The sequence below is a fragment of the Rhinolophus ferrumequinum genome, chromosome 11 (genome assembly GCF_004115265.2).
Source record: "Rhinolophus ferrumequinum isolate MPI-CBG mRhiFer1 chromosome 11, mRhiFer1_v1.p, whole genome shotgun sequence".
NCBI classification, from domain to species: domain Eukaryota; kingdom Metazoa; phylum Chordata; class Mammalia; order Chiroptera; family Rhinolophidae; genus Rhinolophus; species Rhinolophus ferrumequinum.
The window spans coordinates 78,640,988-78,667,523 of NC_046294.1; the positions used below are offsets into that span (position 1 = coordinate 78,640,988).

Sequence of the window (26,536 nt, forward strand, 5' to 3'; positions counted from 1 at the left end):
ATTAAATTTAAGGAATAATGAAAAGTTATGATATCGAAAGTCTTACGAAGAATATGTTTGTCAAGATAATCTATTCATTTTAGTTGCCCTTAGTTTCCATTTTCTAGTTCGTAGGGAGTTGCATATGTCTGAAACTGAGTGAGAGTCCTTGGATAGAAGTAGTGGAGCTTCGAAAAAAGAAAGGAAAAAAAAAATCAAAAAAGAAAAAGTAATAGAAGTAATGAGGCTTTAGTCACCCCCAGCTCTTTTTGCAGCTTCATTTACAAATTAATTTCATCTTATTGTCTGGTAAAAGCTCTATAACGAATTACAGAAAACTGTTGGAGAAGTTGCTACGACTCTAATAAATCAGCAGTTAGTTTCCCGTGTGGCATATTAGTTGCCATTGGTATTAGAAAGCCTCTCTTCTTCAAAACTTGGCCCATAACATGGCGGACCCCTAGCACAGATTTACTATCAGTATGGATAAACTCATATTTACTCATTCGGGCATTGTTTCCCAGGAGCTTCAAAAATACTCTACCTGGAAATATGGTAGCTCTTATTTTATACAGCAGGTCTCTTCCCAAAAGATTAACAGCATTAAGAAAAGTGGCATGTGTCTAACAGAAGACCTATTTGCTCAGAAACCTTAGAGGTAAAAGAACAGGTAGAAGGTTGTCCAGAGATACCCACAACTTGTGTGTTTTCCTGGGTTCAGGTAAAACGAGAAAGGTCAGCAGACATGGCTCCAGGATCCACAAGAAACGACAGGAAAAGATAAGGCAGGAAAAAGAGACACAGGTATAAGGTTTTCCCATTCCCAGCTTTGAGGCTCTCCAGTTATATCAGTTTTGTTCAGTAGGTTGCTCCATTTGCTGTTATTTCCTGTCTAGTTTCTTGTGGAGAAGAGTCTGATGGAGGTGTAGTAAAGTGTCAGAGTTAGGTTGCATCCGTGCATCTTCCTCAGTCTCTCAGCCTTCTTTCCAGTGTCTTGGCTTCTTACAATATTGACTTTTCATTAGGGAGTCCTATCTTATTTGTTGGTGTTCCCAGAAAGGGATTAGCTCCCTTTGTGAATAATTCTAACTGGACAGGTAATACTGCAGTCTTGAGTTTCTTTTTGTCTTTACCTTTTTCCATTTTTTCCCGCCAAAAACGGGATTGCTGTGGCCGGGAAACTGTCTATCCTTGTCATCCAGATACCTTTCTCACTTGTGCTCGAATTCCAGCGACAAGTCTACCACAAAACTGGAGAGGATTAAGGGTCTGTTCTAATCTGCCCCTGAATCCATCCCTGTTAATTTAGAAAATGCCTCTGAACCGTTGATGCAAATCAATGGGGGACTCATCCAGCAGTGGCATGGAGAACTTTTCCCAGGTCACCTTCTGCAGAAAGGTTTCACAGACTGCCAGCAGCAGTGCCTCCCAGTGGGTGGCCAAGGCCCGAGAGCAGCCTGAGGTGCAGGGGGTGCCTGAGGCCATGGCACTGGCTTGGGGTTTATCCTGTGTCCCCATTATGCCTGTTTCATTAGTGTAGTGAAGCAGAGTCATCAACAGGCAACAGTCCATCGTCATGCACAGGGCTGTAAACTGACAACATACAGCAGAGCTCCTTGGTGCATTTATGCAGATCTTTCCAAAGCACTAGAAAATAACTCGAGACAGGTCATGTGAACTAGGAAAAAGGGCATATGCACTTTCACCACATCTGATCTACCCAGCATCCTGGGTAGCTTCTAAAAGGCATTTGAGTCCCTGATGCTCCAAAGAAATAGGGCTGATTTTCTTCACGTTGAGGTGAAAATAAGTTGGTGTGAATGCACTGTGGTTTCAGTCTCATTTTGCTGTATAATAGCCTGACTCCTTTGTTTCCCTTTCTTCTAAGTTATCAGTACAACCATTTGCCAACCGGATGCTTTAATTCTAGGAAAGTCTTTTATCCAAATTGTCAGACTCCTTGTTCCTTCCTGTTAATCATTTCTGCTTCCCTAGCTATGTTTTGCATATTGAGTGCCACAGGAGTCTTGGGGGTGGAATCCATATTAGAACATTCAAATAAGGCTGGCAATTCTCTCTCTCCCAAAGGGAAGTTATCCCCAGATCCTAGATCACCATCCATCCAAGAAGTCATCATCTCCTTCTAGATCCCAGATTGAGGCAAAGAAAGGTGAAGGGAGGAGCAGAAGGAGCAATAGCAGCGAAGGGTTGAGAACCTGGAGAAAGAGAAAGGAGCTTTCCATTTCATTCTTTATGGCTATCCAGTTCATTCTTTCATTTATTTGCTGAGATCTAGAGATACCATAATCAATCATTTTACTTAAAGTATGGTTTTTTCCGAAAGTCTCTGTAAATATACTAGTTTGTCTACTTCAGATGAGCCTTCGTCTGTCCATTGCAAAGCAGGATTTTTGTAAGTATGCCTATTCCAAACATGACAGAGTAAAATAAGCCTTTTAAGAAAGAGACCTGCTAGCAGGCTTCTTGTATTTTTCTATCATTAAAGCCACATGCAAACTTTGAGCCTATATTACCCATTTTGCTTAATGGTAACTCAAAATTTGCAGTGAGGATTTATAATTTTTCCCTGGGAACCAAATCCCACTGAGCCAAAGTAGGTGAAGGACACTTTTTAGCAAACATTCAGGGTTTCTTACCTAATCAAAAGTGGCCCAAATCTTTCAACATATTCACCCAGCAAAGGACTCACTTGAGGTATACCACCCTATTGCGAAATTGTTGAAATGAAAAATTGAGGCACAAAGGAACATGCCAATTCATAAGTATATAATTAGCTGTTTTTATTACTGAGGGAAAAAAACCCTGAATACATGCTCTATAGCCCATAAGAGGCTATAGAAGTATAATGAATTTCTTCTCTGTTTATATGAAATTAAAGCTACAGTTCTTAAACATCATCCTACATTTTTAGTAAACACTCAGCACATAGTTCAGATGCACCAGTGGGTACATCGTGCTTACTCTGACATCTTGGTTTTCCTAATTTTTTATCAGGCTTACTCTGTTTTTATAATCCTTTATCAGAACCTCCCACAGTTGCCCCTTATATTCTATCCAGCACATATGATTAGTCACATCCTTCTGCATGCCTCACTCAGTAAGGTTAGATTAAGTTCATTCTCCCACAGCCTCTCAGTCTATGGAAGTCCCATCTGCCATTTGGAGCCACTTGGTAGTTGTCCGCTCAGGCTTTAATGTTACTAGGGATGGTTCTGGGTGGTGGCTGGCAGCGACTTCCTAGGTAACACCAGCCATTCCAGGGATTTCCTACTCTGCATTCATTTCTTTGGCCTGATGAGGGGAAGATTGGCTGGGAAAGTACTGGAGATGCAGGGACCCACCCTACGCATCCCCACTTGTCTGCCTTTAGAAGATAAGATACTAGTCTGCCCCCCATGTGAGATCTGAAGCCGGCCTGAGGATGAAAGCCACTGCTAATTGCATTCAATCTGACTTCAAGTTACTGTAGGGTTTTACTCTACTGAAATGTAGAATACTATGTTTTAGAGAAAACACGCCTGCGACTTTATATAAAGTATTGCCAAATTGCTCTCCTGAACATTTATACCAATTCACACTCCCACCTGTAATATATGAGTTCCGGCTTTCACACATCCTTGGCAACATCTGGTGTTTGCAGACTTTATTTTTTTCCAGTCTGATGAGTGTGAAGTGGTGTCTCATTTTGGCTTTAATTTGCATTTCTTCACTATTGAGCATCTTTTCATGTTTGTTGGTCATTTGGGTTTCCTCTTCTGTGAATTAACTGTTCATATCTTTTGCCTTTAAAAAAAAAATCTGATTACCCTTCTCAACGTATAGGAGTACTTTATATATTCTGAGTACTAGCCTTTTGGATGGTACTCTATGTTGCAAATACCTTCCCCCGCTCTATGGGATTTTTATTTTGTTTTGGAATCTTTTGCATAAGGAAGTTCTCTGTGCCCCAGTGTATCAGTCTTTTCCTTGATGTAATATGTGGTTGCATGTCTTCATTAAGAAGTATTTCCCTATCCTGATGGGAATGTCTCCTACAATTTCTTCTAAGAGTTTTACAGTATTTTCATATTTAAATTTTTGATCTATTAACAAAAGTGTATAATATGAGATAAAAAATACAATTTTTTCATGTAAATAACCAGTTGCCCTAATACTACTTGTTGAATAGTTCATCTTCATTGATTTGTGATGTCACTTTATCATTTCTACACACGTGTGTGTATCGCCTTACACTCACTTTTTTGTTACATGTTTTCTGGTTTGTTTTTTTTAAATCTTTGTATCCTTTTATCTTTGGATTTCTGTAGTTTTATATTAAATGTTGATAGCTAGTAGAGAAGTTCTCTTTTGTTCTTCAGAATTGCTTAACTATTCTTGGCTTTTTGTTTTTCTGTATTAATTTTAGGATCAGCTTCTAAAGTTTCATAAAAAGCCCTTTTATTGGATTTTTATTGGAATTATGTATTACAGATTAATTTGAGAATTGCTATATTCGTAAATTGAGCCTTACCATCCATGAAAATAGGATATTGCTCCTTTCACTTAGGTCTTCTCTTATGATGTTTAATACAAGTTTTCAATTTTCATTTTCTCTATAAATCTCTTGTATATCTTTTCTTCTTTAGACTTTTTAGTTTTTGTTACTGTTACAAATGGGAGCATTTTTTAAATTGAAATTTTTAATTGGTTTGCTGGTAGATAGCAACACTACTTTTTGAACTAGAACCTTATATCTTCAATGTAATAATTTGTCATAAAATATAAGTATGATACTGATTTTTAAAATAACTTTTACTTTTCAATTACAGTTGACATACAGTATTATATTAGTTTCAGATATACAACATACTGATTAGATATTTCTATAAATTATGAAGAGGTCAACTCAATAAATCTAGTATCCATCTGACTACATAACAGTTATTACAATATTATCGACTATATTCCCAATGCTGTACTTTACATCCCTATGGCTATTTTGTATCTACCAATTTGTACTTCTTAATCCTTTGCCCTTTTTTACCCATCCCTCCAACCTCCATCCCATCTGGCAACCATCAAAATGCTCTCTGTATCTATGAGTTTTTTTCTGTTTTGTTTATTTGTTCTTTAGATTCCACATATAAGTGAAATCAGATGGCACTTGTCTTTCTCTGTCTGACTTACTCCACTCAGCACAATACCCTTTAGGTCCATCCATGTTGTTGCAGATGGCAAGATTTCATTCTTTTTGATGGCTGAGTAATATTCCATTTTATGTATGTATCACTTCTTTTTTATCTATTCATCTATCAATGGATACTTAGGTTGCCTCATACCTTGGCTGTTGTGAATAATGCTGCAGTGAACATATGGATGCTATATATGTCTTTTCGAATTCATGTTTTGGATTTCTTTGGATAAATACCCAGACGTGTAATTATTGGGTCCTTCTTTGTCTCTTCTTATAGCCTTTGTTTTAAAGTCGATTTTGTCTGGTATAAGTATTGAGCTTTTTTTTTTTCTCCCATTTTCATGATACATTTTTTTCCATCCCTTTACTTTCAGTCTGTATGTCTTTCAATCTGAAGTGAGTCTTTTGTAGGCAGCATATGTAAGAGTCTTGCTTTCTTATCCATCCAGACACCCTGTGTCTTTTGATTGGAGCATTTAATCCATTTACATTTAAAGTGATTGTTGATAAATATGTAGTTATTGCCATTTTATTATTTATATTTTTGATCTTCTTTTTTCCTTATTCTTATCCTGTTTCCCCGAAAATAAGACCTCGCCAGACAATCAGCTCTAATGTGTCTTTTGGAGCAAAAATTAATATAAGACCTAGTCTTATATTACATAACCCGGGTCTTATATTATAGTAAAATAAGACCAGGTCTTGTATTAATTTTTGCTCCAAAAGACTCATTAGAGCTGATTGTCCGGCTAGGTCTTATTTTTGGGGAAACATGGTATTAAAGAAGGTCCTTTAACATTTCTTGTAATACTGGTTTAGTGCTGATTAAATCTTTTAGTTTTTCTTGTCTGGGAAATTCTTTATCTTTCCTTCAATTCTAAATGGTAGCTTGGCTGGTTAGAGAGAGTAATCTTGGTTGTAGGTCTTTGCTCTTTTCATCACTTTGAATATTTTGTGCTAATCCCTACTGGCCTTCAAAGTTTCTATTGAGAAATCAGCTGACTGTCTTATGGGAGTTCCCTTGTTAACTACTTTTCTCTTGCTACTTTTAAGATGTTCTTTTTTTTAACCTTTGACATTTTAATTATGATGTGTCTTGGTGTGGGCACCTTTGAGTTCATCTTGTTTGGAACTCGCTGCGCTTCCTGGACTTGTATGTCCATTTCCTTCTCCAGGTTAGGGTAGCTTTCTGTCACTGTTTCTTCAAATGGGTTTTCAATTCTTTGCTCTCTCTTCTTCTGGAACCTCTATGATGCAAATGTTGGTACATTTGGTATCCCAGTGGCCCCTTTAACTATCCTCATTTTTTTTTTTTAATTTGTTTTCTTTTTGCTGTCCTGATTGGGTGTTTTCTGCTGTCTTACCTCCCAAATTGTTGATTTGGTCCTCTACTTCATCTAATCTACTGTTGATTCTCTCTAATATAGTCCTCATTTCAGTTATTGCGTTCTTCATTTCCAGCTGGTTCTTTTTTATATTTCTATCTGCATTTTTATGTTTTCTATCTCTTTGTTGAAGTTCTCACTGAGCTCATTGAGCATCCTTATAACCAGTGCTTTGACCTCTTCATCTGGTAGATTGCTTGTCTCCATTTTGTTTAGCTCTTTTTCTGGAGCTTTGTTCTGTTCTTTCATTTGGGACATGTTTCTTTGTCTCCTCACTTTGGCTGCCTTCTTGAGTTTGTTTTATGTATTAGGTAGAGCTGCTATGTCTCCTAATCTTGGTAGAGTGGCCTTGTGTAGTAGGTGTCCTGTGGAGCCCAGTGGCAGAGTCTCCCTAGTCACCTGAGCCAGGTGCTCCAGATGTGACTCTTGTGTGGGTTATGCATGCCCTCCTGTTGTTGTTGAGCCTTTGCTTTTGGCACGTCTGTAGGAGGGATTGTGAAAATTGGCCATGACTACAGTGGAGGGAGCTGTTATGCAGCGGCTGACCCTAAGGAGAAAGATTCACTTTAGTGGGGCTCTGGTGCCTGCTGAGTCTGCCTTTGGGTGTATTGTTTGTGGAGGTAGTTGGGTGGTACTCTGGAGTAATCTGAATCTGGCCACTGGGTGTGTTGTTTTGGGGGCCTCTTAGGAGGACCTCTGTTGCAGGCCAAGGTCAGCTGCTGCCTGTGCCCTGCCTGGGGCCACTTGGTATGAGCTACAAAATGTTCTGTATATGGTCGCCACTTGTGTTGGGCTTGGACATGCCTGGGAGAGGCTAAGCTGCAAAAAGGCTGCTTAGCAAGAGGTACAGGGCACGCTTAGTCCAGATGCTGCTCGTTTGGCATTTGTGAACCTTTGAGAGATTTTAGGAAAGTCTGCAGCATGAGCCAAGACAGGCTGTGTGTATGGAAAAGCCACTGGCAGTGGCTTGGGTGGGCCTGCAAGTTGGGTGATGCAGGGTATCAGGGTATCACCAGGGTTGGATGGTGTTCGCCAGGTTGATAGAGACTCGGATATGGTGCCCGCCTGCGCATGCAGGCTGGGTAGAGGGAAGGTTCAACAAAAGAACAGTGGCTTCTGCCAGCATTTCTATATGGGAGAAAGCTGCCCCTCCAGCCCTCACTCTGAAGCCAGACAACTCAGTTCCTTCCTGTATGTCCCTTGAGCCTTTCAAGCTGCTGCCCCAACCCTGCAGCTCAGAGCAAGTGAGTTCGTCAGTGAGTAAGCCCGTGCAGAGGCCCTTTAAGAGGAATGAGACTTCAGCAGCCCTCCATCTCACTCAGCCACAATTTCCTCTGATTTTCACAGCCAGAAGGTATGTGGACTTCTCTTCCCGGCACTGGGACCCTGGGCTGAGGAACCTCAGACCCCTCACTGCTCAGGGGAACCTCCGCAGCCGAGATATCCTTCCCAATTTTTAACCACCCCACTCAGGTGTGGGACCAGCCCATTTCCATGTCTCTACCCCTCCTACCAGTTTTGGTGTGGTTTCTTTTGTATATCCCTAGTTATCGGACTTCTGTTCAGCTAGACTTTAGGCAATTCTCAGTGGTAATTATTCTGTAGTTTAGTTGTAATTTTGATGTTGTTTGATACAGATTTATGATGTCTGTTGACATCTGTTCTGTGGACTAGTACACAGTGAATTTTATCAGTTTTTTTATATGTTCTGTAAAAGATTTTTCTCTGCTAATTTTGTGCAGGGTTTTGTATATGTCCTTTACCTAAAGCTTGTAATTGAGCCATCTACAGTCTTGCTAAATGTTTTCTGCTTCATCTGTCAATTGTGTGATTGTGGATTTGTTCATTTCTTCTAGTACTCCTGTGATCTTTTGCATTGCAGTGGTACCTCGGTTTTCGAACGTAATCTATTCCGGAAGACCGTTTGAGTTCTGAAATGTTCAAAAACTGAGGCACGGTTTCCCCATAGAAAGTAATGCAAAATGGATTAACCCATTCCAGACCTTTAAAATCAACCCCTAAAACTGCAATTTAGCATGAATTTTACTACCTAAGGATACCATAGATCCATAAAATTTACGGCGTTCGTAAACCAAAATGTTCGTCAATGGAGATGTTCGAAAACCGAGGTACCACTGTACTTATATGGAGAGTGAGTTCACAATTATAGGTTCCTTGTGAATTGTTCCGTTTTTACTTTTGTGTAATTTTTTATCCCTAATCATTTTTTGCTTTAAAGTATTTTTTTCTGATATTAATAGAGCTTTGTCAGGTTTCTGTTTTTGTTTTTTTATTTTTTTTGTTTATGACTAATGTAGCAATTAGGATGTGTTCAGCTGCAAATAAAAACTTGACTACAGTTTCTTAAACAAATGGGGGGTATTATTTCTCAGATAACAAGATCAGAGATAGATATGGGTCCATCTGCTCAGAAACCCAGGCTATTTTTATGTTTCTACGATATTTCCCCGAAAATAAGACCGGGTCTTATATTAATTTTTGCTCCAAAAGACACGTTAAGGTGTATTTTCAGGGGATGTCTTATTTTTTCATGTGCAACAATCTACATTTATTCAAATACAATCATGTCATCTTCTGGAACATTGTCATAACGTACTAAATGCATCTGTCTGGCTGACGATTTTAACTGAGGCTTATTTTCAGGGTAGGTCTTATTTTTGGAGAAATGCGGTATTTACCGTTCACAGTGTGGCACTTTTCATCCTCTTGTTTTCTGCCTGTGAGGTTTCGTGGGATGGGATTGCGGGGTTGTGGGGCAGAGGGGAAGAAGAGGATAATGAGAACAACCTTTATAGTATTGCAGTACAACATCCTGTTTTATCACGTATAGAATCTTTGTCTCGTGTTTGCTGTTTACCCACATTTTATGAAAGTTCTTTAATTAGAAGATGGAATCTTTTGTTCCTACAGTAAAATGTGACAGTTGTCCTTACCAAATGAAATCACTGGGAAGAAAATGCTTATGCAATTGTCTCTTAGAGCCAGAAGCGGTTAAATGCTCAAGTCTCAGTAAACCAAATGTCATTAATGACTAGCAGCAAATAGTAATACACTTAGATTTCAAAGCATTCATATAAGATAAAATAGGTTTTAGCAAGTTGAGTTTTTGTAGTTAGGAATAGTTAGTATATGTATTCTCTCAAGAAATGCTACCATCATTTTCTATAGTTTTTCAGAAAACTGGTTAAATATCAGTATTTTTCATGAAACCTAACATCACCATGCATCATTTGCTGGGGCATTGGTGAGGCTATCAGGTGGCGCTTCTTACCTAGAAAATGTGACCTCAAACTCCCCTATCCCTTATCGTTTTCTCTGACTTGCAATACATCTGATTTCACCTCTAATGTTGCTCTGGGTCATTAGGAGAGGTGTATGGAACCAATAAACAGTCTCTCTGGTTTGCATTTATAGCCTTCAATATCTATACAAGAAGGTGTCTATTTCTGTTTTGTCCCGAAATGATTAGTCATATTTAGACGGTTCTAGTGTTTCTCCGGGGACTATTAGAACAATATATTAATATATCTAAAGTTTGATTTGTGCTAAAAGTTAACAAAGCATTTACCTACCTATTTTATTCAGTCCTCCGTAGCTGTAAAAAGTAAAGAATATCTATCTAAAGAAATGGAGCCTCCAGAGCTCAAACTGTAAAAGAATGTAATTTATTGCATTCAGAGCAGGAGACTGTTTCTTTAAAAACATTAGAATAAGTGTTATTTTGCACCGTTAGGTTAAAGTACACCAGCAGAGCCTGGTGCTAGATAAATATTTGTTGAATGACTACATTCTTAGTTGGACATTTTCTTTTAGGCGCTAAAACTGTTAATCCAGTGTTGAATGCCCTTTTGTCATCATTAATCTTTGTCCAACACAATAATGTTAAACAGAAACCAGGTGTCTTTGCATTGAAGGACAGGGGAACATATTTTTCATTTCAGTGCATGTATGTACGTTGTTTTACATTGGTCACCTGTATATTTTGTGCTGTAATCATAACATTGAAAATATGCATAACTCTTGAGAAGGATGTTTTTAGAAAGTAAGTATTCCATTCCACTGTTTTTACAGATTTTTTTCTATGTGACTTCATTTTTACATTGACTGAAATTATTCTTGCTGTGCTTGAGGCCCCCTTTTTCCCCATCTTGGTCAAAAAGAGCATGTATCTTTCTGATTAGTTAACCTTTACAGCTTTACATTTGAAAAATCACTTTTTTTTATTCTCCATGCAACCATCATCCCAGTCTTCTTATGTTTTTTTCCTCACAGATTTTCAACTCCTAGATTATTTTAATGTTTCTCTGAGCTACTCAACTCCATCTTAAATTTGAAATCTCCTAGTACTATTGTAATTATGTGATCATTTCTGTTTACGAATTTGAATTGATTAACTTAAATTTAGGTTTTTGTTGTGTTTTAACTGTTCTAAAATAATCTTTCAGCCATGGAAACAAAGAAGTATTTTCCTGCCGAGGAATAAAATTGGCAGTAGATTGGTTTTTGGAAAGAGGCCACAAAGATGTTACAGTTTTTGTTCCTGCTTGGAGAAAAGAACAGTCCCGACCTGATGCTCTCATTACAGGTAAGCCCTGTTAGCTGTTTGTTCTTAGCTTCCGTGTATACCTATGCAGGCATCTGGCACTGTCAGGTATTTCGTTGAACAGTATGTTAATCTGTTTCTGTTTACTCAGTCTGTGCGATAGCCACTTTGTCTTGGGTAGGACAATAAAGTTATTTTCAAGTTTACAAACTACCTGATTGTGTTAACTAAACAGTAATCCTTGCTACATAAGCCAGTTTTTATTTTTATCTTTTTTTTTTTAAAGGAGGGCGCAGCTCACAGTGGCCCATGCGGGGATCGAACCAGGAACCTTGGTGTTATTAGCACCACGCTCTAACCAACTGAGCTAACCGGCCGCCCTTTGCAGTTTTTATTTTTGATTTGGAAACTTTTTGCTTAAAATTTTGTAGATTTCTGACCTTTGGAGACATGCTGGGAGTCAGGAGACCTAGATTCAAAATCAGACTTTGCCATTTACTAGCCATAGGACTTTGAGCAACACATCGAACCTCTTTGGACCCCAATTTTCTCATCTGCTGTAAGAAATTAGACTAGGTGACAAGGAAATAATAGTGACTGCAGATCAGAAAGGATTTGTGAGACTCTGGATATGCTGTTTGGTGTCAAGTAGAAGGAAATCACTTGATTCCAATGAAGTATCTGTATTTTGCACTACTTTGTAATTTCTGAATGTATTAGTTTCAGGCAAAGATGTCCTTTGTAAGTGTTAATTATTGTTGCTTAACATTTTGCTTAAGAGACTGTCTATCAACATCCAACCGTTCTCACCCCTCCCTCTACTTCCAACATTAACAAAAATTGAGGAACGTGTGTGAAGAAAATTATAACAATTCAAATCAAAAACAAATGGAGAGACCACCTACAATGTACCTGATAGGAAGATTATTTTAAGACTATTTTTGTCTATAATCATGAAATCATTATTAAACTAGCATAAGAATAGATAGGCAAGTTATAGTGGGGTCCAGAGCCATGGAATCAGACCGTAGCCTACCTATGTAAACTGTGAGGTGGGAGAGGTAGGCATAATTCAGCCGTAGTTCAAGACATTCAGTAACTCTTTGGAATCCTTATCTTACACCATGTAACAGTAAATTCCAGATGGTTGAAGAATTGTCAAATATTAAACTGTTAGAGACTATAGTCTTTGAATGGCTGGGAAAGGCCTATCTAAATTTAATTTTTTTTTAGAAGAAATTATGAAGGAAGATAAGTTTAATTGCATCAAAATTTAAACTTCTGTATTTGGAGAAACTTAAAAAATAAGAAATATTTTTGTTTACCTAAGGAAAAAAATACAACAAATAAACAAAGAATGCATGTCCTTAACATAATAAGAGGTCATGTACATTCATAAAACAAAGATCTCCAGTACAGAAATGGTAACATGGTAGCAAGGGACCGCTCACTATCAACATCTATTCAAACTCATTAGTAATTAAAGAAATGTAAATTTAAACAAGTGTTATTTTCACCCATCAAATTAGCAGAGATTAAAAAACTGATAATACTCTATGTCCCGAGGGAGTTACTCCTAGTGTTGTGGAAATGTAAACATTACAACCTCTTTGGAAAAGTTTGGTCTTAAAATGTTAATACTCTTGGGATCTCCTCCTTCCCCTTCTAGTAGTAATTCCCTAGAAAATAAGCAGAGGTACAGGCAAAGATTTATGACCACAAAGACATTCGGTCCAATATTACTTATAATAGGGGAAAAAACGGAAGCAAACTATACATTCTTAACTATACATTCTTTAGAAGAATGGTTCAATAAATTATTATACATTGATAGGATAGAATATGTATTAGAATATTTAGACAGAATTTTTAATGATCTGAGGAAGTGCTTTTATATATAAAAGGCAGGTTTTATATGTATATACATACATATATCAACAATGGAAAGAAAAAAATACACAGAAAATGACTAGAAGGAAATATGCCAAAATAGTAACAGTAATTGCCTCTGGGTCATGGCTTTATGAGGTGTTATCTCTCTTATCTTACACCGTATAACAGTAAATTCCATCTGGAATTTATTACCTCTTAGCACTTTTCCTTACTTTTTTAATTTGATATAGGGAACTTACAATGCTTTAATACTCAGGGAGAAAAACAAACTGAAAAAGAAAAAACAATATTTAAACATGTAAATGACTGAAAATATTATTGAGCACAAAAGGAATATGAGATCAAGAGGAAGGGAAAATGATAATACACAGTGTGGGATGTGGCTAAGTTTAATTTTTAAAATACCAGCATGCCAAGTATCTGGGGACAACCACAGTCAGACATTGTTAGGTGTTTTCTCCCCAGGATAACAATACTCTTGATTAAAACCCTCAACCAGATAATACCTGGTAAATTGAATAGTCGAATATTTTTTCACTGTACCAAAAAAGAAACTTGATAAGAAGTATTTTAAAGGTCTCAGATACAGGTTCAAACTAGTGCTTTTGCCAGTCTTCCATTGATTTAACAAATATTTAACAAGCACATACTAAGCTATGTATCAGGTACAGTGCTAGGAACTAGAGATTCAGTTAACTTTCTATAATAGCTATACTGAACCCATGTTTATTTAAGTTAGGATTATTTATCCTAACTAGTTGTCATCTAATTAGTTATCACTAATTATCCCAATTAGTGTCCTTTTTTAAGTTATTAAAGAATGCAAATTAAACAGGGTGATGCTGATTGGTAGGCCACCGCACTTGTTCCTCCAATCACTTGTGTAAGGATCCAGGTACATTATATATGAGTAAACACTCCCACAAAAAAAGTACCACGGATTATATATGAGCATATACAGTAAATAAACTGGAAGACTTCAGAATATACATTAAGTAGCTCATGTATTCATTCCACAGACATTTATTGAGTATATACCGACGTGCAGAGTGTGATAGATACAAAGATAAAATAATCATGGCTCCTGCCCTCAAAATGTTTATCAGGGGAACATGCAAAATAATGGCATGATCACAAATCCTATAGTTGAAATTGGGCTTTTGATTTTGTATTAGTTTTCTGTGATTTTTAAAAGAAATCAACAATTACATAGATTTAGTAAACAAAATTAAATTGAAGAACACAGTGCTTCTTGAGAGCTTTCCAGGCACTGTGCTAGGTGCTTTTATATGTAATAACTCATTGGCTGCTCACAGCCTGTCAGCTGCATCTGAGGACTGAAGAAACAGGTTCAATAAGACTGTGACTGCTGTGTCTAAAAAGTAGCAGAACCTGAGATTTATCCATGATTTGTTGGTTTTAAGAGCCACATTTCTTCCACTTCTTCTCTGCTGCTTTTCTAAACCCAAGTTCTGGTTTTAATGAAGTCATTTATCAGGAACATCATGAAATCTGTGTGCCAGTATTGGAGCTATTATAGTTGACCCATATCGCTGTTCCATTCCCTCTTCCCTCATACCCTGCTCATACTTCTCTGTTGCGGCAGTTACAACCCTTGCTTACGTAGTTCACGTTTATCCAGTCCAGTACCTGAGACTTCCTTGAGGACAGGTCTTTCTTAATCTCGGTGGCCATCGACACTTAGCATAGTACACACCGTAGGGTAGGCGTGTAGTAATTGTCCGCTGAACAGATGGAGTTTTAAAAAAATTAGTAACTCTAGTTAATAAGCATTGAGAAGTATTATGCCCTTTTTTTTTTTTTTAATGATGGCATCTGTCAGCTTATACCTGGCACTCTGTGCCAGCATTTACAATGGTGGGAAGACAGGGCGTGGAGGAGCAAAGGTAGGAAGAAGGGATGGTTGAGAGAGAATTGTTATTATTAATCAAAATACGAAGTCTAGCACCTTTTTTTCTAAACCACTAAACAAGTCAGTAGAGTTAGAGTGGAATACGAGTGTGCCGACCGAGACACAGTGAGCATTCCTCTACCTATCCTTTTCCTATCTATGGCTGCTTTCCCTACACAATCCCTTCTAATCTTTTATCCACTCAGTCTAACCCCCACCCCCCAGGAATGCTGGCACTGGTCACCACAGGTTTCGTAGGAAAGGACACAGCCCACAACAGCCTTGTGCACAACGGCAGTTCTGACTTCACCGCCTCCTTTCTCTTTGAAACGCTATATTTTAAGACTCTTCCCTTTGTTGTTTCAACCTTCTGCTATTTTCTTCTCAAACTCTCCCCCCATCACATTCACTAATCAGAAAAGCAGAACTATAAAATAAACCTGGGGCAGGGAGAATCTGTCGCCCACACCGGCATCCACACACCTGTCGTGTTAAGGGCATCGGTGCTGGGATTAGGTACGAAGCTGTGTTCACAGTGGTAGTGCTGATGGCTCCAGCTCAAGGAAAACCTTTATGGAATGCAAGTCAGAAGTTGCTCAGTCATGTTTAAGTTTTATGCTTTTAAAATTTTAAACTTTAAAGTTTTTGAAGTTTTAAACTTTTTATGTTTTTTTAAGTTCCCTTTTTGGGGACTATTTTAAAGCCTTTATTATTGAGCATCCTGCAGGAAAAATATTATTGGGAGTTACAAATTTGCTATATCTACAAACTGTAAGTCATAATCCCTAATGAAATGATTACATGTATACAGTTTATCTTATAAAAGCTCACATCATTGTATGAAAGTTGCTGTATGTGTTATGTATGTATTTGTTCCTGAACTTCTACCCTGCAGATCAAGAAATTCTTCGTAAATTAGAGAAGGAGAAAATCCTGGTGTTCACACCGTCCCGGCGAGTCCAGGGGAGGCGAGTGGTGTGCTATGATGACCGGTTCATCGTGAAGCTGGCTTTCGAGTCAGATGGTATAATTGTGTCCAATGATAACTACAGGGATTTGGCTAATGAAAAACCAGAATGGAAGAAGTTCATAGATGAGCGATTATTAATGTATTCATTTGTCAATGACAAGTAAGTAAAACCAACAACTGATTTCCCCACTAATCTTCAGTGGGACTTAGAAAAACTGCAGTCGTGCTCAGAAGGCCCCATGTGAGTGACCGGCCCCTACCCCTCCCTACTGGTCACTCATAGAGCAAGTCTCTGACTGTCTGGGTAACTTGTAACGACTGACAGAGGGAGACTTTCTGCTTCAGAGAATGCCGATTTTTAACATATCGACCCCCAGCATACTGCCTTTAAAAATCTACTTAGAGCGTTGATAGTTTACTTAAATATATTTTAAATATATATTTTAAAATGTTATACCAATGTAAGACTAGTTACGATTAAGTTGATAAATGGACAAATGACATGAACAAGCATGTTTCCTAAGAAATAAGTGTATTTACAAATATGTGGAAAAAATTCACCTGCTGATAATCAAAATTCAGACTAACTCTACAAAGTATATATTTTCACCATTTAATTCATAAAAATATTGTTACACATGCCTTATGCTGTTAAAGATGTAATAAAACTAATATACAGTTTGGCAAGGTTTAGCAGAAGCCTTGAAAATACGTATACCCTCTCAAGCCAATAATCTCATTTCTTGGAATATATAATAAGGGAAAAAGAAAGACCAGATATGTTTATTTCTCTGTTACTTATAATTGCAAGACTCTAAAGACAAGTAAAGGTACAATAGAGAAATCAATTCAATTACAGTACATCTCCTAGTGGAATATTATTCAGCTGTTCAGAATTAGGATTATGAAAAGCTATTAAGAAACATGGAAAATGTGTTTAAAAGATAAAGCATAAAATTTGTGTTTGTAAAATGGTGTATGCATACAGAAAAATGACTAAAATGCAACACCTTAGTAGAAAATAGTTGTATTAATATTGTAGGATTGAGTGACTGTCTTCTATTTTTAAACTTTTAATGTTGCATATTGTTGTTGTTGTTTTAAATATTTTATTGGGGAAGGGGAACAGGGCTTTATTGGGGAACAGTGTGTACTTCCAGGACTTTTTCCAAGTCAAGTTGTTGCCCTTTAAATCTTAGTTGTGGAGGATGCAGCTCAGCTCCAGGTCCAGTTGCCATTGTTAGTTGCAGGGGGCACAGCCCACCTTCCCTTGCAGGAGTCGAACCGGCAACCTTGTGGTTGAGAGGACGTGCTCCAACCAACTGAGCCATCCGGGAGCTCAGCAGCAGCTCACCACAAGGTGCTGTGTTCAATCTTAGTTGCAGGGGGTACAGCCCATCATCCCTTGTGGGACTCGAGGAATCGAACCGGCAGCCTTGTGGTTGAGAGTCCACTGGCCCATGTGGGAATTGAACCAGCAGCCTTCGGCGTTAGGAGCTCGGAGCTCCAACGGCTTGAGCCACAGAGCCGGCCCTTGCATATTGTTTTTATATTAATATTAACCACTGTATTTATGTTGATATTCCCTTAAGAGTGCATACATTATTCACATTTTATGGGTAACTACTTGGTTTATTTCAAGTTCAGTGATGTAACTAGCAGCAGAACTCTTCAATCATAACTGCTTTTCATTATGCATGCCATGAATTCTTGCTTCCATTGGACAGTCCACCCAAAGTAATAAGTTCATTGCCTTAAGACACTTTCTGTCTCAGCTGAGAAGAACCTTAGTAGAGTGGGAAGAGAATGGAGTGTGGAGTTAGACCTAACTGAATCTTGACTACACCATGTGAACTTAGATAAAAATAACTGAATTCATCTAAGCCTAAATTAGAAGAGTGTATTAATCTGTAAAGCGTAGCCGATACTTCAGGGATCGTGCTACGATGAAATGAGAATATGTGCACACTGTCTGACATATACCAGGTGGTGGTAGTTTCAGCCTTCCCTTCACTTTCTACCACCTTCCCTTCTCCCTCAGCTTCCCCTTCTCACTCCCCACCTACTTCATACCACTTCACAAGATTGATGTTTCTAAAACTCTCCTAAAATGTCACTGTGATTGTTTTCTGAAGTCCTTACAAAATCCCAAGACTGAGAGGAAGGAAGAAATAATCGGAACATGCTAGGCTCAAAACTTTATTTGAGTTAAAACAAATATAAGTTCAGCTGGAAACATTTTGTTTTCATTAAGAAAAGAGAACTTTGTGTACTGATATTTTTATTCCATAAATGTTGAAATTGTATTAAAAAATACCTTAGAGTAATAAATCTTTACACTGTCTTTAGAATTAAATTATCAGCCTCCTATTTAGGTACAATTTTGTGTTTTATCCGTGACAGGTTCATGCCCCCTGATGACCCTCTTGGCAGACACGGCCCAAGCCTGGATAATTTTCTGAGGAAGAAACCTATTGTTCCCGAACACAAAAAGCAGCCTTGTCCATATGGTAACTTTCTTTATGAGTGTTTAATATATGGTTGTAGAACACAGTATGTTGTCAAATTTTTGTTAATAAAAATAAACATTTTTAATTTTGGATGGCATAGTATGTAGTTCTTTTGATTGTAATTAAATTTAAGAAAACATTTTAGCCATGAAAACAATAATTATTTTACCTAGTTGGGTTCAATGCAAATGTATTTCCCTGAATTAAAACATGGTTCCAAAAACTCAGCTAGTTAATTCTACATGAAGTTAGTTTTCAGGTAGATAAAAATTTGGAGTTCTTCCATCTATACATACATCAGATTAGCATGGTTTTAATCACATTACAGCAATACGTTTTTTTTTGTGTTTTTTTTTTCAAAACAGTCTTCTACCAGATTATAAAGTCCTACTAGATAGCGAAAAACTCTGGAGGTGATTATGAATCATTGGGCCATCTTTCTTACTGTTGTTAATAGTACTGAAGTGGGAAGACTGTAAGATGGTATTTCTTAAAAGTAAGGAACACTCAGAATAACACTCAGTATAGCTTCCATTTCTGCCTTTTTTCTTTCACAAAATCGTAGTGCCAGACTGAGTTTTCAGGATCTGGTGGTGTGTGCTCCTTTGCCTAATTAATTTCACTCTTCATAGGAAAGAAGTGTACCTATGGACACAAGTGCAAATATTATCATCCCGAAAGGGGCAGTCAGCCTCAGCGATCAGTTGCTGATGAACTTCGTGCCATGTCTAGAAATACAGCCGCCAAAACTGCAAACGAAGGAGGACTGGTGAAAAGCAACAGTGTTCCCTGCAGCACAAAGGCTGACAGCACTTCTGATGTCAAACGAGGTGCTCCAAAGAGGCAGTCAGATCCAAGCATCAGGACTCAAGTCTACCAAGACCTAGAGGAGAAGCTTCCCACCAAAAACAAGTTGGAAACCAGGTCTGTACCTTCCTTAGTTAGTATACCGGCCACTCCTACTGCAAAACCCCAAAGCACTACATCTCTAAGCAATGGCCTTCCATCTGGAGTTCATTTCCCACCTCAGGATCAAAGACCACAGGGACAGTATCCTCCAATGATGATGGCAACCAAAAATCATGGCACGCCAATGCCTTATGAACAGTATCCAAAATGTGACTCACCTGTTGACATTGGATATTATTCCATGTTGAATGCATATTCAAATCTGAGTATCTCAGGCCCACGAAGTCCTGAAAGGCGTTTCTCCTTAGACACAGATTACAGGATAAGTTCTGTAGCCTCTGACTGCAGCAGTGAAGGGAGTATGAGCTGTGGGAGCAGTGACTCATACGTGGGGTACAATGACCGGTCCTATGTCAGTTCTCCTGATCCGCAGCTAGAAGAGAATTTGAAGTGTCAACACATGCACCCTCACAGCCGCCTTAATTCCCAACCCTTCCTGCAGAATTTCCACGACCCCTTAACCAGAGTGCAAAGTTACAGTCATGAAGAACCAAAGTACCATCACAAGCCTCCTCTTCCACATCTGGCTATGCACCTGCAGCACCCAGCTGTGGGAGCCCGGGCCAGTTGTCCCGGTGATTACCCCTCTCCCCCAAGTTCAGCCCACTCTAAGGCACCACACCTAGGACGGTCCTTAGTGGCCACGAGAATAGACAGCATTTCTGACTCTCGGCTGTATGACAGTTCACCTTCAAGACAAAGAAAGCCTTACTCCCGCCAGGAAGGGCTGGGAAGCTGGGACAGGCAGAGTTATGGGATTGATGCGTATGGCTATCGGCAGACGTACTCCCTCCCCGATAACTCCACGCAGCCGTGTTATGAGCAGTTCACCTTCCAGAGCCTGCCTGAGCAACAGGAGCCGACGTGGCGAATACCGTACTGTGGACTGCCCCAAGACCCACCAAGGTATCAAGACAGCCGAGAAAAGATTTATATCAACTTGTGCAACATCTTCCCACCTGACCTTGTGAGAATTGTCATGAAAAGGAACCCTCACATGACAGATGCCCAGCAGCTAGCTGCAGCCATTTTAGTGGAGAAATCACAGCTGGGTTATTGAAAGATGATGCATCTTTGTGGTGTTTAGTAGTTTTCTGTTCAGCTCAAATGCTGAGGGAGGTTTGCTACAATAGCACATGTGATCTCCTTCTCGGCAAGGAGGTTATATAGTATCCATTTATGTGAAATACTGTATCATGGAATCTGTATATATAGCCCCACATAGTGGAAGTATCACGGGATTGCTTTACATTCAAACTTTTTTTTAATATTTCCTTTTTAAAGCTATATCCTTGGCTGGAAGTTTTTCCAGTTTGATTTATTAGATGTATCTGTGATCTTTGATATTAATCTTTGGTGCATCAGGGGTTTATATGCAGCACTTTTTATCCTTATTTCATGTTTTATTAACTTGGTGTTTCTCTATCAATTGCAAGCAATTACAATACCTTCAGAATGTTGAACATTTGACTAGACCTAGCAAACTATTTTTTCAAGCCAAGCTTAATTGGAATCTTTTACAGCTTTTTAAGTTATTTTTATTTGGGGAAAGTGGGCTTCTTTGTGCTATAATCATTATTTATAGAAACAAAGATATACTACAGCACTGACTTTATATTTTAAACAAAATGTAAGTTACCAGTTTATGTTGAAATAGGTAACAGTATAAGAATGATTTACAGTATGGCACTTTTCATTGTTTTATTTTTGTTTGGATTTTTTTGTCTGTTGAGTAGTTAATTTAATATGGTTGATTTAAAGGAAAGCAGATGCAATCAATGGAAAAAATTGTTTCCATTTTTTTTTTTTTGTTAATGAATAAGGCAAAAGCCGTAACTGTTACAGTTTAGAGCTTGTTATCCAGCTATGATGTGCTTCTAGATAGTAGAAATGGAATTGAATTCCTAGATTTCCATTGACCTGCATTTTTAATGTGTCTTTTTGTTTGGGGGCACAACAATACTGGATAAAATAACCCTTTCACAGTACTTGCCTGTTTTTAATGAATCTAATTATTCTCAATGCAACTTTTATATTTAATATACTCTTAAGCTTTCCTGCTATTTATCAAGGCTGGCCTGAGGTGGTTTTGTGTGTTGAGGATATGCAACATTTATTGATACTGCACTATGGAAATGGTGATGGAGGAGTTGTGAATGGTAACTTAAAATTTTTGTAAGATACTGTATATTTTGCATTTTCCTGAAGGTAGAGTTTTGGGGGGCCTGTTATATTATTAAGGCCAGATTCTTGCCACAAATAGTGTAGTTTTAGATACAGACTAAAGTCTGTTTTAGTATTAGTAAGGGATATTTCTGGTTTCTAAATCATGGGTTTTGCTAGATGCGAATTCATTTTTGTTGGTTAGAAGATAGATATTGCAGTCAGTGGCAGACAGTTGTGTGATCTACATGGCTTCCCTGTTGCCTCCAGTTTTTGAATTTTACGTAGTGTAACAGACTCATTCTGATCTGCTTCTGTAGTCTGCCTAGATGCCCTGGTTATTCTGATTATTCCATATGCTACAGTTTGAAGTAAAGCCCTGAAAAACCAGAAAGTACCTTTTACTGTTGATACAAATTGTATCTTTTTAACTATAAGAACTATTTTGATTTGTAGATCTAGTTAAAACACAAATGTGTAACTATGATTAGACTTTTGGGCAACATTTTATCCCTTATTTAAATACAAATTTTTGAAGTGAAATTGAGGCCTAGAATAGAGTAGAAAATTAAAGTAATAATTTAGGTAAATAAAAGTGTCTGTCCTAGTTTTATATATTAAAATATATTAAATAAATTTATCAACATTTTCTTTCTCCTAAAACTTATGTAGTGTGAACTTAAAATAAAGGTAAAATGCTGCCTGAAAATAATGTCCAAGCACCTTTGACTAGGATAACATTTTCACTACTTGTGTGACACTGTGTGTTGCATGAAGTAGGATTTGGGTATACAGTAAATGCTTCTAAAAGGCATTGTGCATATTGACATATCCAATAATCTGAACCGTGTTCAGCAAACTTAATTCAGGAAAGTGGTGTTCTACACAATTATTGCTGTTGTTTTTGAGGTGAGTGTGGCACTCGTGTACCCAGAAATAATACGGATGATGCCACACAAATCATTCTGAGTGGTGTCTGGCTGGGAGTGACCCCACTCACTTGTGAAATTGTTCTCCTTGATTTTGTTGGTCACTATCCGTAGAACAGGCTTAAATGTAGAGGCTAAACCAGTGCCAAAAATAGGGTCACAAATATGGAGTACCTTTTATTTTAGTCATAATCTCAGTGTTGGTTTTAGTATGAAATCGTTTTTAAATTGTACATGTAGGTTTTGCTTCTGTTTTCTTAATTTTAACATTTTAATTATTAGAAGATTCTGCCAAACTTTACTAAATTTATTTTAGACAAGATCTTTGGTGAAATAGATATCACACCTTTAATTTGACCTTCTAATGTTTTTAGCTATTTGTCATTGCTTCATGGATTTTAGACTATAAGAAATAGTGTAGCTTGTCACCACCTGTCCTGAAGTGAATAACTCTTGAACTACCCACACTGAAATTTTTCAGTATAATTAATCATGAGTTAAGATATAGCCATTTTCTAATCTCAAGAGAACAGTTTGTCCCTTTTTCTTTTCTTTTTTTTTTTTTAAACAAACACCAATGTTACTTTCAGAGCTTAAGAATTAGATATTTGGCAGACTTTAGGTACAGCAAATTCTTAATTATCTAAAGCAATAAGTAAAAGGATCCATCATTAAATTAAATCCATAGCTGATTCCAAACCTTCATTTTAGCCAAAACTTCCACCTTAATTATATCCTTGACCAGACTTGCTAATAAATAACCAGAGATATGTGTTAGTAAGTAATGAACCTGCCAGGAGAAAGGATTCAGATTGGACTATTCCGACCCTGAATAATTGAGAGCTGACTGTACTTTACACAGTAATTAGCCAGTCCGTTGTCTCTGTGTCTTAGTACAGAGGGAATAGTACCCACCTGGCCAAATACTGGCCCTTAGTATTTCCTCCTTTTTTGCATGTGACACATAAATTTTCAGTCTCCTTTTTATGATGTCTATATCCTGATAGAATTTGTCATTGACCTAAACATTTGAAAGAAATGCACACCCAGTATAAAATACTTGATACTGGTAGAAACTCAAACTTTGTGTTTTTATGAAAATTCATTTATGAGAATATGTAATATAACTAAAAAGAGCATTTTTATATATACCTACTTGCAGACATATTTGTTATGAAGTATTAACAATGGGAAGGTGTTAGCCGTTTGATGGCTAACTTTTCCTTAATTGAACTGTTTCCTTGAGGTGTAGATGACCAAGTCTGGAGTCTGGGTGACCAATGATAAGATTTAGAACCACTTGAATGGAAAGCAACTCTTCACTGGTTTTATTCCTGGTATTTTTAAATAATTATTTTGATATTTTAATAGAATGTATAATTTTAAAACACACACAAAAAAAACCTTAAAGTAGTATTGATTATACAGATAATTATTTAACATGTCTTTTATGGATGTATCTATATGTATATAAACAGTAATATATTTATAAAACAAATGTACTTTGATTATGTTGTAGCTCTTAGTTTGTGAAAGGTGGGAAGGTGGCTCTGGATATGGAAATATGCGTGTATGTTTTGAAAACTCTTGAGCTGTTTTTCCCGATTGAATGGCATTTACCCTAAGGTATACTTGGTGTTCGTTATTCTTTTTTGCCAGCCAGCTTCCTTATTCAAGATGAAATGTGTTTTCTGGCCATTCTGTTAGTGTGTGGTTCATCCAACTCCTGGAGAATTCCCGAGTGGCCTGAAATCAAACAGGTTATGGCCAGAGAGAATGCTTGTGTTCCAAATATATTAAATATGGGAACTCAGCTAGGATGTTGAGTTTCTTAGTTATACACCAACAGATAAAATGAAGTATAAAATACATAAACTATACACATACATTAGAATAAGAGAAATCAGAGTGTTAATAAAAGTAGAGAAACATATGCACTATTTTAGATTGGCCTGGGAAAAACCCCTAGGGCAAGGGTTGACAAATTTTCTGTAAAGTATCAGATAGTAAACAGTTCAGGTTATGAGAATCATATGGTCTCTATAAATGATTGACCTCTGCCCTTACAGAATGAAAGCACCCACAGGCGATATGTAAATGAATGGGTGTGGCCATATGCCACTAAACTTTATTTACAGAAACAGGCAACCAGCCAAATTTGGCCTGTGGGCCACTGTTTGTTAATTCCTGCCCTAGAGGAAGAAAAACAGGCATATTAAGCATTAAATCCTGATATATATTAATAATATAAGAAATAATTGTATTTCAGTTGATGTTGAAAGAAAATCTTTTATTGATGGCCTTCAAAAGAAAATTGTGAGATAGCCATATTAAAGCATCTTAATTCACTTATTTTTCAACCTGTTCATGCTCATTATTTATTAGAGAGATTTCTGATGTTTAACCTCAAAAACATTCTGTAAAAAGATGTTTTAATAAGTATTGAAATTTTTTTTATAAACTTTGTATTTCTATTGATAAATGGGAATCCCTTACCTACCTTTTATTTCTTAAGGGCCTCATGGACCAAAAATTCTGTTGTACTTTGAAAATTAGCATACAATTAGCCAGAAAATATTTTAAAGACTGCACTTATCAGTTACATTTTTCTGGTTTTTGACTTCTAAAAAATGACAGATATGCCCTCTTAAAATGGTTTTAAGTAAGATAAATATATTGTAACTTCACATACTATAGCTTTATTCTGTAAGGTTAAAACTGTGACTAGTGTAATTATAGCTATGTGAGTGTGTTTGCTGTATGGTGACTGTACGAAACAAAGCGTATACTCTGCTTTCTCTGTCCAAACCTTTAGTGTAGATTTTTTTTTAGCTATCTTAGGGCTGTCCTTGGTGAAAGATACTTGTAACATGATCATGTGTAGTTTTAAATTCACTGGAAGTACACACTGCTCAGCATTTTCACTCACAGCGCCTTATAAGGTGTTAGTTTTGAACATTACCATCCACTTAAGTCGTTATACTTTTAAAACTGGAATACAAATGTAGCTTTTAACAGTAACTGGTTACTTAACTATTTTCATTAATGCCATCTGTTAACTTGCTTTTTCACTTCTGTTACAATAATACTGTTATGTGTCAGGAATGGCTTCCCCCACCCCGCCCCCCGAAGGTCTTTAGTCTTTCAGATTTAAAAACAATTTAAAGTTTTGACCATTTGGCAATAAAAAGAAATGTCTGCGTATTTTAATTTAGTTTGATAAATGTATAACGTTTCACTTTTGAAACCATGTACCAAATTTGCCAATTTTCTGACCAGACATTTCAGATGAATAACAAATGGTTGTCCATTAAAGCTATTGACTCCTTTCTTAAAGCAGCTTATGTCCAAAGGGAAAAAGACATTGAAGAGCAATGGTTTGTTTTTATAAAGAATATGTTTTAGATTTCCTTACTTTTTTTTTGAAATTATAAATTTTCTAGCTAGTACAACATACCCACAAACATGCAAACTTCTGCAGAGACATAGATAGACACAGCATAGCAAGTGAACCAGGTCACTGATTTTGTCTTTTCCTTTTAGGTTTTTTCCTCCCAAACCATAGTTTGATGATAGTAGAATTTCCAATTTGATCCTTCAAACTTTTCTTACTGGAAAATAGGCAAAGAATATGTTTGGAATTACCATCTGGTAAACCGATGCGATTCTATTTATCCTATGTTTGTTCTGTGTGTTTCTGTAATAGAATTTTTAAAACTCCATAAAGCAGTATTTTAGACCTATTGGAAATCATATCAAAACAGCTATGTGATTCTGCCACTGAGAAAAAATAATTAAAAAATTCATTTTTCTTATGGTGGTTTGTTTTTGTTTCATGAAGAAATGGAACTTGTGCAGCAGCACAGATGAATAAATAAGAGCATCCTTGTCTAGTCCCATGGCACACCTGCAGTCAGTGAGAGCATGTGAGTCTTCTAGAGGATAAACACCAAGTATCAGTGTGTTAGAGCCATAATAAGTCATAGGAAACTGGGAATTAAATGCCAAAGACAACTACTCATGCCTTGTTGTTCTCATAACTGTCTATACATGATTCATCTAAGCTGT

General features: G+C 37.2%; 1 protein-coding gene across 6 annotated transcripts in view; it reads left to right on the forward strand.

Moving 5' to 3' along the window:
* ZC3H12C (zinc finger CCCH-type containing 12C) overlaps positions 1-23,028 on the forward strand; it is a 62,770-nt gene extending 39,742 nt beyond the window's left edge. For all 6 annotated transcript variants that reach the window (XM_033120620.1, XM_033120617.1, XM_033120618.1 and 3 more), the window contains 4 exons: positions 11,025-11,164; positions 15,823-16,057; positions 18,301-18,407; positions 19,040-23,028. In XM_033120620.1, the coding sequence (XP_032976511.1) occupies positions 11,025-11,164; positions 15,823-16,057; positions 18,301-18,407; positions 19,040-20,436 (1,879 nt within the window). In that variant the 3' untranslated portion in view covers positions 20,437-23,028. The remainder of the gene's footprint in view (positions 1-11,024; positions 11,165-15,822; positions 16,058-18,300; positions 18,408-19,039) is intronic.
* Positions 23,029-26,536: the final 3,508 nt, after the last annotated feature.